Genomic DNA, 16,032 nt, shown 5'->3' with positions numbered 1-16,032 from the left:
CTCAGGTTATAAATGACCCTGTCTCCTTAGTTCCGCGTACTCTAGTGGCAAAACTAGTACACTAGTGCCACTAGTACACTAGTGTACCCTTTCTGCAGGAAGTAAAAATGGCCTTACTAAATAAATTTATGTTCAAGTGCTATTTCTTTACCGCACTGGAGAACAAGCATTTCAAGCAATTTGGTGGCAATCCGTACAAGCACACGTTCTCCTCTGGGGCGGTGTCCAGTCCTCTCTCATGGGGTAGCGCGCTCCCCTACCTCATTGCAAGGTCGTCTAAGGGTAAGAAATTGAGACCCACCCGGTGTGACGAATAAATCCGTACTCTCAGCAATGGAAAAAACAAAAACAAAAACAAAACTGGCCAGGAACCTAGCTTAAAGATCCTCACATAATGCAGAGACAACTGTGCATAGACCACGGAAGGAGAAGCTGCAGGAGCTGGTGAAGTATTTCCTTGGTGGGTGGTCAGGGACTAAGGAAAAAGCCGGGATGGTAAAGTATTCCTTGGTTAGGACATACCAAGGAGAGAAAAACCGCAGGGGTGGTAAAATATTCCTTAGGATGTCTTCGGAGGTCAGAAAGAGGTGAGAAATCCCCAGTCGGGGGTTGAACCTCACACAAACCTCTGGTAGTAAGAAAAATATTCAGAACTCCCCTTTCCTTTTCAGAGGAAGAAACAATAGCTCCGCTCCTGCCGGTCCCTCCCCTAGGGGAGTGGAAAGCAGAGGAGAAAACAGCAGCATAGGTGGCTGGCAGAGACAAAGGAAAGACCAGCAGAAAAGAAAAAGAAACTAGGAGAGGAAGTCAGAGAGAAAGAAAACAAAAACAGCAAGCGCAGAGCCAAACAGCTAGGCAGGCACGCCAAAGATTAAGTCCCTCTTCCCGAAAAGAGGTTGGGGACCGGCTCCGGGTGGAGGGCATAGGAGGTGAAAAGACATAATTCTTGCAATTTGCGGCCGGCATATCTGTCAAGCCGCTAGGCCAATGACTGCCCGGCGCCCAGACTGCAGTCGCGAAAATCCCATTCAATCCAAGAAACTAAGTGTAAAAAGAAGAGGGGGTGGGGGAGTAAAAAGGGGAATCTGGAAAAAAAAAAAAAAAACAGGAAAAATAGCGCGGGGGCGGGGCCTGTGCGGTGGCCCAGCCCTGCTTGCCGCAGGAGCTGGAGAACTCAGGAGAAGAAAGGGAAACGGGATGAGAGAGCGTGGAAAATAGAGTGCAAATGAGAGAGATAAATAGAAGGAAAGAGTGAGAGAAAGTGGAAGAGACAGAAATCAAAAAAAGACAAAGAAGGTGAAACTAGGAAAAAAAATAGTGTAAAAGGAAGGCAGAAAGTTAAGACATGTTGAAGATTGTGAAAGTTGTAAGAAAAGCTATAAAAGGGAATTTATGCAATAAATATTGTATAATTTAAAAGTAATTAGGCCTCCTGGATGTAAAATTATTATTAAACAGTTTATGTACAAGGTATGTAAGAAAAATAAAATCTACTTTTAATAAGATTACAAGGAGGCATAAGAATATGGATGTTTACCTACATTAAACGTTAAAAAAAATTTTTGTTTTAAAGGTTTAAGCAAGTTTTACAATGTTAATTGTAAAGGAAATTCTGTGTGTAAACATACTGGCTAAACTTAAAAGGGTATCATCCAGTTTTTCTGTGAACTGGGCATTAAAATTAAAGCATGATAGATTTTTCTTAAAGCACCAACCTGCTCTTTAACAAAAATTATAAAAAGAGTCTGTAAAAGTCTTACCTTATAGTCAGACATTAAAATTAGATAGTGTCTATAAGATTTTATTAAAATTAAGTTTAACATTAATAGCACATTAATATAAAGATAAAATTTAACTTACCTGATATAAAATCATACAAAAAAACACTGTCAAATATACAATGGTATTTAGCTTTCTTAAGGCCCTAAGGTGGCCAGGTAAGTCACAAGGCCCCTCATCCCCAAGGCCACAGGGAGCAAGGGCGGTGAAGGCCACAAGAAGGCCCAAGACATTAAGGGGCAGGGCCGCAGCATCCCCTGGCCGGCGCTGAACAACAGTGGAGCAGAAGGCGTCACCATGTGGCCTAAAGCCCCAGAATATGCAGCAAAAATTATATACTTAATTTATCTTCCACTTTCCTTTCCCTCGGAACTAAAAGTCTTTTAGCACAGGTACCACCCCTAGAATTTCCAGTACACCAGCACCAGCCTGAAAAGCACATCCTCATCAAAAGATAGAAAAAGCTCAAGCCAGCCTGGGAAGAACTCTATTTTACACCGTTAACCACTGAGACTGCCGTCCGCACAGCTGAGAAAGAAAAAATGGACCCACCATACTCAAGTCAAGAAAACATCTTCCTCTGAGAATTATGGGTTACTGTACTAGGATCAAGCCCTACTAAGTTAAAGAAAGATTAATTTTCATACACCTTTTATATTGCTTTCTTTATTCTGTTACTAGCTCCTTTTTTATTAATGTAACTAAGTCTGACTCACCTCAGACTATTGCTTTTAATGCTTGCTCTGTCATACCTTGTAGAAATGTAAAAGATCAACAGCTAGCCTTTTCACACAAATATTTATGTCGCAGCCCTCTAATTGACACAGTTATCCCGAGCACTCATTGTTGTAATGACCTGCAGCCAGGACCGATTTTCTGCTCCTACTGCCTGGCAACCTTGTAGTAAGTAAGACTACATCCCATAAACTACCCAAGAGCAAAGTTAGACTTCCACAAAAAGGTTTGTGCAGATCTAAAACCCCTCATCTATTTCACTAAAAGGACTACCCCTTCTGTCAGCCTTGTCAATATAACCCTGTCCTCTTTATCACCACCTCCACCTTAACTAACTCTAGACCTGCCCTTAGTCGCTTCTATGGTATAAAAATTAACATAAATAGGCTGGGCGTGGTGGCTCACGCCTGTAATCCCAGCACTTTGGGAGGCCGAGGCAGGTGGATCACCTAAGGTCAGGAGTTCGAGACCAGCCTGGCCAAGATGGTGAAACCCCGTCTTTACTAAAAATACAAAAATTAGCCAGGTGTGGTGGTGGGCGCCTGTAATCCCAGCTACTCTGGAGGCTGAGACAGGAGAATCACTTGAACCTGGGAGGTGGAAGTTGCAGTGAGCAAAGATCACACCATTGCACTCCAGCCTGGGTAAAAGAGTGAAACTCTGTCTCAAAAAAAAAAAAAAAAAAAAAAAAAAAAAACAGAAAAAAGAAAAGAAAATTTCACTCTCCACAGAAGTTACAGGAAGATATGTATCAGCGAGTGTGAGTGGTCATAACATGGTTAATTTGAATAAGTCATTTTATGACTTCTAGATGACACCCCACACACCTGTATTGATTCAGAATCACTGGACATCTTTCCAGCGAGAAGGGAATACTAATAACTGTGAAAATAAAATGTACCTACAAAACATGTTGTCATTAAGCAACATTTAGGAATTGAGATGTTTTACGTCCCTGATTATCTTGCTGTTGGTAATTTACGATCTTTTTATTCATGTAACTTAAGTATTTTTCCATTCACTAAATGGGACAGGAAGTTTTAACTCTTGCATTCAACACATTAATGAAATAGTCCTGCAGCTCGCATTTGTAAATCATGTTCCCAAAAGGATAAAAATGCATATCCAAAAAATGTTATAAGGACACTAAACGTCAACTCAAAAACTATGGGTAAGTCTTCTTGTTCTTCACTTTATGTGAGTAAAGGTTTTTTTATCTTATTTTTTTTTTTTTGAGATAAGAGTCTCACTCTGTCGCCCAGGCTATTGTGCAGTGGTGTGATCTCGGCTCACAGCGAGCTCTGCCTCCTGGGTTCAAGCCATTCTCCTGCCTTAGCCTCCCGAGTAACTGGCACTACAGGCGCCCGCCACCACGCCCAGCTAATTTTTTTTTTTTTTTTTGTATTTTTAGTAGAGATGGGGTTTCACCATGTTAGCCAGGATGGTCTCGATCTCCTGATCTTGTGATCCACCCGTCTTGGCCTCCCAAAGTGCTTGGATTACAGGCGTGAGCTACTGCACTTGCCCAAGTAAAGCTTATAATGAATGTTGTGAGAATGTTTTGGTTATCAATGAGAATACTTTAAAGAGAGTATGAGAGACAATATGGAGAAGAGATCCTAGGCAGCCCTAAGGGAATTACACAAGGTGGTACCATGCCTCTGAGTCCCTCTGACTATGTTCTATATCTTCTTCTGTATTGTGTTCCAATCCCACAAAGCAGCAGCATTTTTCTATTTAACACTTCTTTTTTTTTTTTTTTTTTTTAAATAATTTAATGTGGTATAAGTGTGATTTGGTTACATGTACAGATTGTGTAGAAGCTAAATCAGGGCTTTAGGGTATCCATCACTCAAATAGTATCCATTGTACCCATTAAGTAATTTCTCATCATCCACCCTCCATCACGTCTAAATTGTCTAAGATATTACAATTTCTTCTAAGATTCTGACACTTATCTGGGAATAGTAGTTGCTTATTAAATCAATATTTGCCATGGTGGTTGCGATGTTGACATTCCTGCAGGTGTGGAACAAGACTATCTGATTCTTGATAAATTATCTTGTATTCCATGATCCAACTTCCTTGCTAGGAAGTGATTATCATTTCACCTGTAGGTGCAGTGATAGCGTCTGCATGAAGACTGGAGATTATCTCTGAAACACAGTTGAGGACCGAGATAATTACAAAGTAATTAATGTGGATTCAGAGAGTTATCCATTGACAATGACATAAGTAGCTAGTAAAGTTTCTGTGATGGCCAAGAACACATTAAGTCTCAATGGATAGTAAGTAGAGAACAGTAAGCTCTAAGTTCTGAGATAATTAAGTGAAACTCACGGCTATCATGAAAACTTGGTTAACATGAAATTCTTATTTCAACAAAGTGCATATCCTTTCCATTTATGAGAACTCTGAGGAATAACAAACTTGGAGAGAAAGAAATAGTATGGCAGGAGTAGAAAGATGTGGAATAGAAGGGAAGCCATAGCATATTTGTCGAAAAAAATAAACTTTTCCTCTGTTGTCTGTCACACAACAATAATCAATATGGAGTAATTCTGTGACCAGATATGCAGGGTGTTTTCTACCCACACCAAGCAATCCTCCAGTGGATACAAGCTGGGGGTCCTCCAGTTCAACTCAGTCATTATCTACCCGCAGATAGCATCACATCCCCCAGTTTGAGGACTCAGTCACCAAAACTGATGCTCCCATTTCTGATGCCAATCAAAGCCCCAGAGCCTCTGCTTTTGACTGATGAACTATAAATCAGGAATCCCATGGACCCCCCATGACCAGATTTGATTAATTTGATAGAGCGGCACATAAAACTCAGGGAAAATAATTTACTGGTTAATTATAAATAGTACAAAAGATGCAGATAGAGATGCATAGGGTAAAGTATGAGAAAAGCGCTTGGAGCTTCCATGCCCTCTTGCAAAGACTGAAGGTGTCTTAAACAACAGGGCCTTTATTATAACACAAATCAGGGCAATAGGCGGCAGGCTGTCTGAGATTCATGACTGGCAGGCTGGAAAATTCCATCTTAAGAATTCTGTGAGATCCAAAAGATCCCTGAAAAAGGCAGTCCATCTTTTCAGGTTATCAGAAGAGTCCTCTGTGCCAAAAATGTGTCAGTTTCATGGCCTAACTCATCAGAGAGAAAGAAATGAGAATAGAGTTAGTACTGAGGATACTAAAAAATCCCTCTGTTGAATGAAACAAAATCAAAGTTACTTCTGGATCATGATGAGTTAGGAGAATGATGTACTGTGGGCACCTGCCAAGTGGTAAAGGTGAAATGCTTTTTAGAAGAGAACTGTCAGTCATAGAAGTCTAGCAAGAGACCTGGGCAGGTTGAAAAATACTATGTGGTTCCCACATACCTGGAATGTATGCAGCTATTTGATGTATGGCACATTCAATTTAGGCAGATGGCATCCTCATAAGGGGTCTCCTCCAGTGTTAAACTGAAGAAGAAATAATATTGCCTCCACATCTGTGGTATTTTCCTCATGTAAATATTCTGGTAACCAATGAGAGATGATGAAGGCTTTCTCACATTCATTGCACTCAAAAGGCACTTCTTCAGTGGTAGCACTCTTTTATGTAAAGAAGCTAGCATTCCAGCTAAAGAACATTCCCCATTTGCCACACTCATAACACCTTGATCCAGTGTGAACTCTCTCGCCTTGAAGGAGCAAAAAGCCTGGGCAAGAGAATTCCCAAAATTTGCTTCACTTACAAAGCCTCATTCCAGTATGAACTCTCTGATGGCGACGGAACGAAGAACTGTGGCGAAATGATTTTCCACAATCAATGCATTCATATGGCCTTTCTCCAGTGTGAACTCTCAAGTGTTTAATAAGGCTGGAGTTTTCAGCAAAGGATTTCTTACATTCACTGCACTCATAAGGCCTTTCTCCAGTGTGAACTCTCAGATGTATAATAAGGCTAGATCTTCGGCTAAAGGATTTCCCACACTGCCCACACTCATGCCTTTCTCCAGTATGAACTCGCTGATGGTGAATGAGGTTGGACCTTAAGCTAAAGGATTTTCCACATTCACTACATTCATAAGGCCTTTCTCTAGTGTGAACTCTCTGATGCTGCAAGAGTGAAGAGCTTCGGCGAAATGATTTTCCACACTCACCACATTCATAAGGCCTTTCTCCTGTGTGAACTCTCAAGTGTTTAATAAGACTGGAGTTTTCAGCAAAGGATCTCCCACATTCACTGCACTCATAAGGCCTCTCTCCAGTGTGAATCCTCCTGTGTTTAATGAGACTAGATGTATAAGCAAAGGACTTCCCACATTCATTGCATTCATAACGCTTTGCTCCAGAGTGAACTTTCCTGTGGTTAATGAGACCGGACTTTTCAGCAAAGCCTTTCCCACATTCAATACACTCATAAGGCTTTTCTCTAGTGTGAAGCGTCTGATGCTGCAAGAGTGAAGAGCTTTGGTGAAATGATTTTCCACACTCACTGCATTCATAGGTCTTTTGCCCAGTATGCAATCTCTCACGAATATGGAGTGTAGGGTTTTGGTGAAATAAATTCCCATATTTGCTGCACTCATAAGGTCTTTCTCCAGTGCGAACATTCCTGTGTTTGTGATCTCTTCTGGGTTCAGTGAGGCAGGACTTGTTCTTTAATAATTTCCTATATTCCCCACACTCATAAGGCCTTTCTCCACTATGACCTCCCTGGTCTTTGTATATATGTATACAAGTGCTCTGCTTAGAAGGTGCTGCCTCATCTTCCCCTCCATGCCAACAACCTAAAAGCAAAGAAACGCTGGTGAGGTACATGTTGACTTTGTTGAGTATGCAGTCTACCTACAAGAGTAACTGACAAACAAAAAAACTAGTCTATGGAGTTATCTGCACGCATAGGGAGTTGGGTTCAGGTTGAGGTTGGGGCTGCTTAGCATTATCACAGATATAGGAGGCCTCATGTTGTCAAGGGCATGACTATATGAGGCAACAGACAGAATAACGGCAGGGTCTATAACTCCTTCATTTGCAAACAACTTGCCTGTGGGACCTTATTTGCTGATGACATGTGAGTACTATATAAAGAATATGTCCAGGCCACCACAACATGACTAGAGCACGACATCCTTTGGTCAGGGACTGTTAAGAATGAGTATATACATGGCCAAGAAACGTGGCTCATGCCTCTAATCCCAGCACTTTGGGAGGCCGAGGCGGGTGGATCACAAGGTCAGGAGTTTGAGACCAGCCTGGTCAACATGGCAAAACCCCTTCTCTACTAAAAACAAAAAAGTTAGCCAGGCATGGTGGTGTGCGCCTGTAATCCCAGCTACTCAGGAGGCTGAAGCAGGAGAATCACTCGAACCTGGGAGGCGGAGGTTGCAGTGAGCCTAGTCCAGTGTGGGCAACAGAGCAAGAATCTGTCTCAAGAAAAAAAAAAAAAAAAAAAAAAAAGGATATATACTTCATAGAGGCAGGGCGTGGTGGCTCACACCTGTAATCCCAGCACTTTGGGAGGCCAAGTGGGGTGGATCACCTGAGGTCAGGAGTTCAAGACCAGTCTTGCCAACATGGCAAAACCCTATCTTTACTAAAAATACCCAAAAAATTAGCTGGATGTGGTGGTGGGCCCCTGTAATCCTAGCTACTGGGGAAGCTGAGGTAGAATTGTTTGAACCTGGGAGGCGGAGGTTGTAGTGAGCTGAGATCACATTATTGCACTCCAGCCTGGGAAACAAGAGTGAAACTCCATCTCAAAAGAAAAAAAAGAATGGGTATATACTTCATAATACAAAATACATGAGTCAATATTGAAGACCACTGCAGACAGAGCAGTGAGAAAAATAGGTGAGATGTGGAGTCCGGATATATGAAAATTAGTCCTGGGTTGAATGTAACAGCAGAAGCGACAAGGTGTAGGACTAATAAATTGGCACTCTCAATAATGGGGAAGGAAAGACATAAAGTGGGGCTACTTCTATTGGCACGGAAATATTGTCAAATAGAAGAGGTATATGGCATAATTTGAATAGAGCCCTGATGTCATGACCTCACTCACATGCTATTCTTCAGAAGAAAGCTGCCCCAAGTCCTTGCTAAGGCTGGACTCATTTACATCTTAGGGACAACCACGGGCTCTTCATTTCACCACCAAGATGAGCAACTACATGGAAACTCGATCATGTTAAGTACTAAGAGAAACATAGGACAGATGAACAGCCAATACTGGCTCAGAACAACTCTGCATTTGATATTCCACAGGAAAGGAAACTAAATATTATAAAAAGAATTCCTTCCTATAAATTTTTAGAGATAAGGACCTGCTGTGTTGGCCAGGGTGGCCTCAAACTCCTGGGATCTGAGTAGCCTCTGAAGAGCTGGGATGACAGGTATTATTGTGCCTGATGAAATACTACAAAAAGAATTTTGAAGTAGGGTATTGCAAGAACAGGCTGTGGTTCATGTACATAATGACCATGTCAGTGCCGGCAATTTGTGACATGAACAAATGTGAGCTAGAGGAAGGAAATGGAACTTCAGAAAAACAGAAGCCTTGGATCTGCACAGTCACCCAGACAGGCAGAGGACAACCAAGGTGGGATACATTAGGGTGACTTTAAGACTCCTGACCCTGACTCCTTCTCTGGAAGCCTGCAACAAAGCAGGCTGGAGCTGCTTAAGGAAAGGAGAGTAAGTACACCTCAGTCCAACCAACAACAGAACCTCTCCAGAGAACTGGAGAATGAAGCTGTGTCCATGGTCCTGATGTGAGAAAGCGATAAGGCATAAAGGAGAGGGGCAGAGACTAACTCAGGTCACAGGTGAATATGAGTACCTTACCCAGGGAGGATATAAGTGTCAAGGTCTCCAGCATCACGTCATGGTACAGGCATCTCTGAGCCTCATTAAGAAGACTCCATTCCTCCAGGGAAAAGTTTACAGCCACGTCTTCAAAGGTCACACTGCTCTGTCATGATGGGGATAGATGAAACCACAAATGGCCCCTATGCTGAAGACCCACAATCCACTTCCCCAACATATCTACCCTTGCCCATCCTCCTTCTCCCAGGATCCCCAACTCAGAAGAGAAACTTTGCCCACTAGTGCCACTATGTCCTCATGGGACCATTAATCATGACACATAGCCATCAGCAACAAGATGCAGATAAGCAAACAGGTATCTCTGCTGTGGGCCTGAAATAAAGGGTTTCATCCTCTCCTTTCTAGCAATTCCCCTGGTAGAGCAAAGGTCACGTGAATCCCAATGCAGTGCCTGAGGCCTTTCAAACATAATCTTTATGTACATACACATCCTTCACATCTTTGGACACCACAGACACATGCCAATTGCCGCCACTACCTAACTGCCCACACCATAGGCCTCTCTCTGGTCTTGCCAGAAGTTAAAGTATTTTAATCACCCTTTCTTCTACTGGTAAGAGTAGGAGTCTCACCCTAGGGTTATGGTGATGGCCAAACACACAACACCTGACGCTGAACACAAGTCATCAAGAAAGTTCATTAATCAAATATGCTCACAGCTTGAAAGAAGAGGACACCACTCACCACAGACAGCCACATGGGGGTTGAACTATGCATAAGAGAGAGCGGCCAGGTGCGGTGGCGCACACCTGTAATCCCAGCACTTTGGGAGGCCGAGGCAGGTGGATCACCTGAGGTCAGGAGTTCGAGACCAGCCTGAACAACAAGGTGTAACCCCGTCTCTACTAAAATACAAAAATTAGCCGGATGTGGTGGCATGCACCTGTAGTCCCAGCTACTCAGGAGGCTGAGACAGGAGAATCTCTCGAACCCGGGAGATGGAGGTTGCAGTAAGCCCAGATGGCGCCACTGCCTCCAGCCTGGGCAATGGAGCGAGACTCTGTCTCAAAAAAAAAAAAAGAGAGAGAGTGCAACCAGGGACTGTGGTATGTAAGCTTTGCTCAATCAAGAGGGTGTGATAGTCCCTGATTCCCTTAAAAGAATGCAACTGGCTTGTTTTTATTTTTAATTTTTGAGACAGGGTCTTGCTCTGTCACTCCTGCTGGAGTGTAGTGGCACAATCACAGCCCACTGCAGCCTGAACTCACTGGGTTCCAGCAATCCTCCCACCTCAGCCTCCTAAGTAGCTGGGACCACAGGTGTGTGACACCACACCCAGCTGCAACTGGCTTGTTTGAATCTCTGCGGGTAGAAATCAAATTGAAACCTGCTACAAATAAATAATAACCAGGAACTCTGCCTAGTCCTCTTGATTAAAAGGGTAGTTAGGCTAGGACACATTATCCAAAAGAGCAGAGTGGGGAGGGGGATTTGCACTCAGACCATTTGAGGTATCACCAGACATAAAGGTAGCACATGATACTGGCCTTAACTTTAGGGCTTATACCATAATGTGGCTGACATCATCCACAGTAGTCTTGGTAAATTAAAAAGGAATCCAAAATTACCACAGAATTCTAATGTTTCTCAATAGCAGTGGTAGCCCCAAATCATTCTTTGAACCCCTCCATGCATAAATCCACAGACAAAAAGAACCACTAGCATTTTCAGATATTTATGGTGCTATTCCACTTCCGTGCTGCATTTGCTATCCTCAGAAACTATGACTTTTTATTTATTATTTTTTGAGACGGAGTTTCACTCTTGTTGCTCAGGATGGAGAGCAATGGCGCGATCTCGGCTCACTGCAACCTCCACCTCCCAGGTTTAAGTGATTCTCCTACCTCAGCCTCCCGAGTAGCTGGGATTAGAGGCATGTGCCACCACGCCTGGCTAATTTTATACTTTTTAGTAGAGTCAGGGTTTCTCCATGTTGGTCAGGCTGGTCTTGAACTCCTGGCCTCAAGTGATCCACCCGCCTCAGCCTCCCAAAGTGCTGGGATTACAGGTGTGAGCCACCATGCCCGGCTGACTTTTTTTTTTGAGACAGAGTTTCACTTTTGTCGCCCAGGCTGGCGTGCAATGACGCAATCTCGGTTCACTGCAACCTCTGCCTCCCAGGTTCAAGTGATTCTCCTGTCTCAGCCCCCGAATAGCTGGGATTACAGGTGCCTGCCACCATGTCAGCTACTTTTTGTGTATTTTTAGTAGAGATGGGGTTTCACCACGTTGTCGATGCTGATCTTGAACCCCTGATCTCACGTTATCTGCCCACCTTGGCCTCCCAAAGTGCGGGGATTACAGGTGTGAGCCACTATCCCGGCACCTATGACTTTCTTCTGTCCACCTAACCCCATTCAAAGCCCAGAACCATTGGTCATCAATCTCGGGCATAGTGACTCTCAGAAGGTAACCATATTTGCCTCCATATCTGGTACCAGGCTGAATGAAACACCCCAGGCCACACCAAAGTCATCTCAAAATCTTGGTGAGGCCACAAAGTAGCCAATAAACACAAGCTCCGGCCTGAGTGTCATCTTCCCTCAGCTACTCCTATGCGTCGGCAAGCATCTCAAGTCTATTCATTCCTTGGAAGCATTATGTCACTTGCCAAACTAGGCTGTCAGATATATCCTCCCTTTCCAGTCTGGCCAAGATGGTGAAACCCCGTCTCTACTAAAAATGCAAAAATTAGCCGGATGTGGTGGCAGGCGCCTATAATCCCAGCTACTTAGGAGGCTGAGGCAGGAGAATCATTTGAACCCGGGAGGCAGAGGTTGCAGTGAGCCGAGATCGCACCACTGCACTCTAGTCTGGGTGACAGAGCAAAACTCTGTCCCAAGAAAAAAAAAAAAAAAAGAAGAAGAAACAGATATACCCTCCCTTCATGGCCATTTACCTCCCTCACCTGTGTTTCTGAAATCCAATACCATCGCCAGGTACACAAGCAGGAAACCCAATCCCCACTTCCTGTCCAACAGTGTCATCAACATAATCTGAAGGTTGTACCTTCCAAATGTGAGCCATGACTCAATCATCTCGGTCCACACAGTAGTCACCATATATTAGATACCTCCAATATCAACCCTTCCCCAGATATTTGCATCTATGTGTCCAGCTGCCCATTTGATAGCTCCATTAAGAGTATCTAATACATTTTAGAATCTTAACATGGCTGTGATATTGAGAAATATATATTTGGTCATCTCCTTTTCTGGCATGCAACTCCTAAAATTCACGAAATTCTCAAATTTAAGTGAGTTTCAATGGTAATGAGTTGAATGATGGTTGGTAACCCCTAGATAACTTCAGGATGGAGACTGGTCAGGGAAAAGACTATGTTGGGATTCGAGGTCTGGAAAGTTCAGCCCCCACCACAATCTCCAGAAAAGGGAGAGGGGGCCAAGGGTTAAGCTGATCAGCATTGGCCAATGATTTAATTAATCGTGCCTATGTAACAAAGCCTTGATAAAACCCCATAAAGACAGGGTTTGGGGAGCTTCCAAATAGCCAAACACATGGAAGTTCCTGGATGGTGGTGTGCCTGAAGATCATAAAAGCTCCGGGTCCCTTCCCCTTATGCACCTCTTCATCTGTAAACTTTGTAATAAATATTCTTTAAAATAAACTGGCAAATTAAAGCGTCTCCTGAGGTTTTGTGACTGGCTCTAGCAATTTAATGGAAGTCGAGGAACCTGATTTATAGCAAGTCAGTCAAAAGACAGGTTAAAAAAAAAAAAAGAAAAACACATCCCCGGGCTTGTGATTGGCATCGAAAGGGGTTGGCGGACAGTCCCATGGGTCTGAGACTTCACCTGTGGGATCTGATGTCCACTGGAGAACTACTTGGTGTATGAGGAAAACCATCCACACATATCTAGTCACAGAAGTACTCTGTGTTGATTGTTGTGGGGGAGAGCAAAGCAAAAGCAATTTGTGTTTTGTTCCACTCAGAATGGCCACAACAAACCTCCTGATAGCCTCAGTGAATATTACATCTGCTATCAACTTGCTCATCTCAGTTGATGGAGCTCCCATTGCCACAGCTGCTAAGACTAAAAACTCAGGGGTGTTTCCTGAATCCTCTCAAACTCTCACTGTTCCCATTTAAAAATTGAATTGCTGGGCTGGGCATGATGGCTCAAGCCTGTAATCTGTAATCCCAGCACTTTGGGAGGCCGAGGCAGGTGGATCACCAGGTCAGGAGTTCGAGGCCAGCCTGGCTAAAACGGTGAAACCCCATCTCTACTAAAAATACAAAAATTAGCCAGGCGTGGAGGCGCGCGCCTGTAATCCCAGCTATGGGAGGCTGAGGCAGGAGAATTGCTTGAACCCGAGAGGCAGAGGTTGTAGTGAACCAAGATTCCACCACTGCACTCCAGCCTGGGCGACAGGTCCAGACTCTGTCTTGGAAAAAAAAAAATTGACTTGCCCCTCTAAAAAACACAAATCCAGATCTAGCCACATTGCCTAAGCCACAACTCTAGTCCATTAATCCTTACCTCGACTAGGGCAGTAGCTTCCAGTTTGATCTTCCTCCTCCCTCAACCCCACAGTCTGTTGTCCACTCTGTAACCAGACAGAGCCTATTAAGAAATTGGTAACATCACCTCACCCCTCCAGTTTCCCTTCTAAGTAAGTAAGTGCACATCCCAGTATCAGCTCCTGGGTGAACCTTCCACACGTGTTACATTAGTTGATAGACATGGCAATAACTCCCCATAACCTATATCACTGATGTAGAGTTGGGGTTTGAGGTTTTTCCAAGATCCCCAGATCGAACGACTGGAGAAAGGCACTTAAGTGTCCTAGAATGTGCGGTGGTTCCTGCCTGTCATCCCAGCACTTTGGGAAGCTGAAGCAGGATGACTGCTTGAGCCCAAGGGTTTGAGACTAGCCTGGTCAACATGGCGAAATTCCATCTCTACTAAAAATACAAAAAGCCAGTTACTTGGGAGACTGAGATGAGAGGCTCTCCTAAGCCCAGGGAGGTCGAGGCTATGCTGCGCCCTGATCGCGTCACCGCAATCCAGCCTGGGTGTCAGAGTGAGAATCTGTCGCCCCCAAAAAAAATTTTAAAAAGACGCCAAGATCTAGACATGTGGGTGAGGATGAGGGACTAGAGCATCCCCTACTTCCTTCTGTGGGTTCCCTAAGTGATTCCATAGCCATGAGGTGTGCCAAAAGGCAGGGCTTTCACAAATGTGTCCGTGCTCAGATTTGATATACTCAGGCTTCTCTGTAAGCTTTTTTTGGCCCTGCCGCCAGATGATCTTGTGGCCCAGTGCTCAATGTCACCTCTTAATGATTCAACCTCTCAGAGCCTCAATATCCTCATCACCGCCTTCAACTCTGTACTTCCTTTGAACATCTTTTGGGAATCCTAACTCTAACACAGATTTCCTTTGTTCAAAACTGTCCATGGCTTCTAGCGACCTCAAAATCAAAGGTCAACCCTCAGCCTGGTACTGAAGAAACAACTCTGCCTCGGCCAGGCGCGGTGGCTCACGCCTGTACTCCCAGCACTTTGGAAGGCCAAGGCGGGCGGATCACCTGAGGTCAGGAGTTCGAGACCAGCCCAGCCAACATGATGAAACCCCGTGGTGGCACACGCCTGTAATCCCAGCTACTCGGGAGGCTGAGGCAGGAGAATCGCTTGAACCCGGAGACGGAAGTTGCAGTGAGTCAAGATCGCGCCACTGCACTCCAGCCTGGGCGACAGGGTGAGACTCGGTCTCAAAAAAGAAAAAAAAAAAAAAGAAAGAACTGCGGCTCACTCTTCGTTCCCGGTAGACACAAGATGTCCCCGTGTTCCGCATCCTCCTGCCTCTGTCGCGCCTGCAGGCCTTTGCCCATGCCGGACCCTCGGCCAGTCTCGCTCTGACGACCGTATCAATTGGGTGTCGGAAACGGGGATCCCACCCGCCGGCGCCTCTCTGTCCCTGACAGAGGCCTGGGCTGCAGGGACGCGAGGAGGCGCCCCTAACGATCAGGGGCCTCAGGGTCCGGGTGGGTGAGGCCCGGAGGTCGCAGCGCTCACCTGAGCGGGGTCCCTCAGAGCAGCCGCTGCAGCCATGACTCTGTTGGCGGGCGGGGGGACGTGGGCTCGGCGGTGTTCCTGTGGTTGTCCTGTCCCGGGCTGCGACCATTGGCGTCGCCGAGCCTCAGATCCGCCTGTGCGCTATGGCCACAACCACTCCTCCCGAGCTCGTCGAGACCCAGAACCTCCACTGGCCTCACAGGCCAAAATGGCTGCCACGGCTAGGACGCCGGAAGTCTCGGCTTGACTTTACGTGCCCCCGCAATGGCGTGTCTTCTCTGAAGCTTCATTGGCTCAGTCACGCTTCCATTCCACAGGGCGGATTCTGGGTAATGTAGTTCCCAGAGATGGGCAGCGCTGAAGGTGACTTTCTTCCGACTTACGGAAGGGCCAAGCTCCACTGCGAGGGGCGCTAGAAAATGGCGACTCCAGGTCCAGATGCCGAGGAGGGTCTCCCATCTTAGAAGAGGCCATACACACATTTCTGGGGGTATTCTGTGCAACTGATTGCCCGCGTGTTTGGAGGCTTCTTATTTCAGAATTTGTGATGCTCGGCTTCTTTTTTTTTTTTTTTTTTTTTAAAAGACAGTTCTC

The 16,032-nt window shown here is 44.9% G+C and overlaps 1 protein-coding gene across 7 annotated transcripts; it reads right to left on the bottom strand.

The window, feature by feature from the left end:
• Positions 1–4,261: 4,261 nt before the first annotated feature.
• ZNF586 (zinc finger protein 586) lies at positions 4,262–15,678 on the bottom strand. Of its 7 annotated transcripts, none has more exons than XM_015125054.3 (4): positions 15,439–15,678; positions 13,901–13,967; positions 9,357–9,483; positions 4,262–7,300 (listed from the first exon to the last, which is right to left on the bottom strand). In XM_015125054.3, exons 3-4 carry the CDS (start codon positions 9,388–9,390, stop codon positions 6,255–6,257), a joined length of 1,080 nt encoding a protein of 359 aa, XP_014980540.3. In that variant the 5' UTR covers positions 9,391–9,483; positions 13,901–13,967; positions 15,439–15,678; the 3' UTR covers positions 4,262–6,254. The 7 variants fall into 7 exon arrangements, with proteins under 7 accessions (XP_014980540.3, XP_077836365.1, XP_077836366.1 ...); XM_077980239.1 differs by having other exon boundaries at positions 9,357–9,478; XM_077980240.1 differs by lacking the exon at positions 13,901–13,967 and adding an exon at positions 10,886–10,935.
• Between the last annotated feature and the right edge of the window lie 354 nt (positions 15,679–16,032).

Source organism: Macaca mulatta, chromosome 19, assembly GCF_049350105.2.
Source record: "Macaca mulatta isolate MMU2019108-1 chromosome 19, T2T-MMU8v2.0, whole genome shotgun sequence".
Taxonomy (NCBI): domain Eukaryota; kingdom Metazoa; phylum Chordata; class Mammalia; order Primates; family Cercopithecidae; genus Macaca; species Macaca mulatta.
This window is presented reverse-complemented; position numbering and strand designations above follow the sequence as displayed.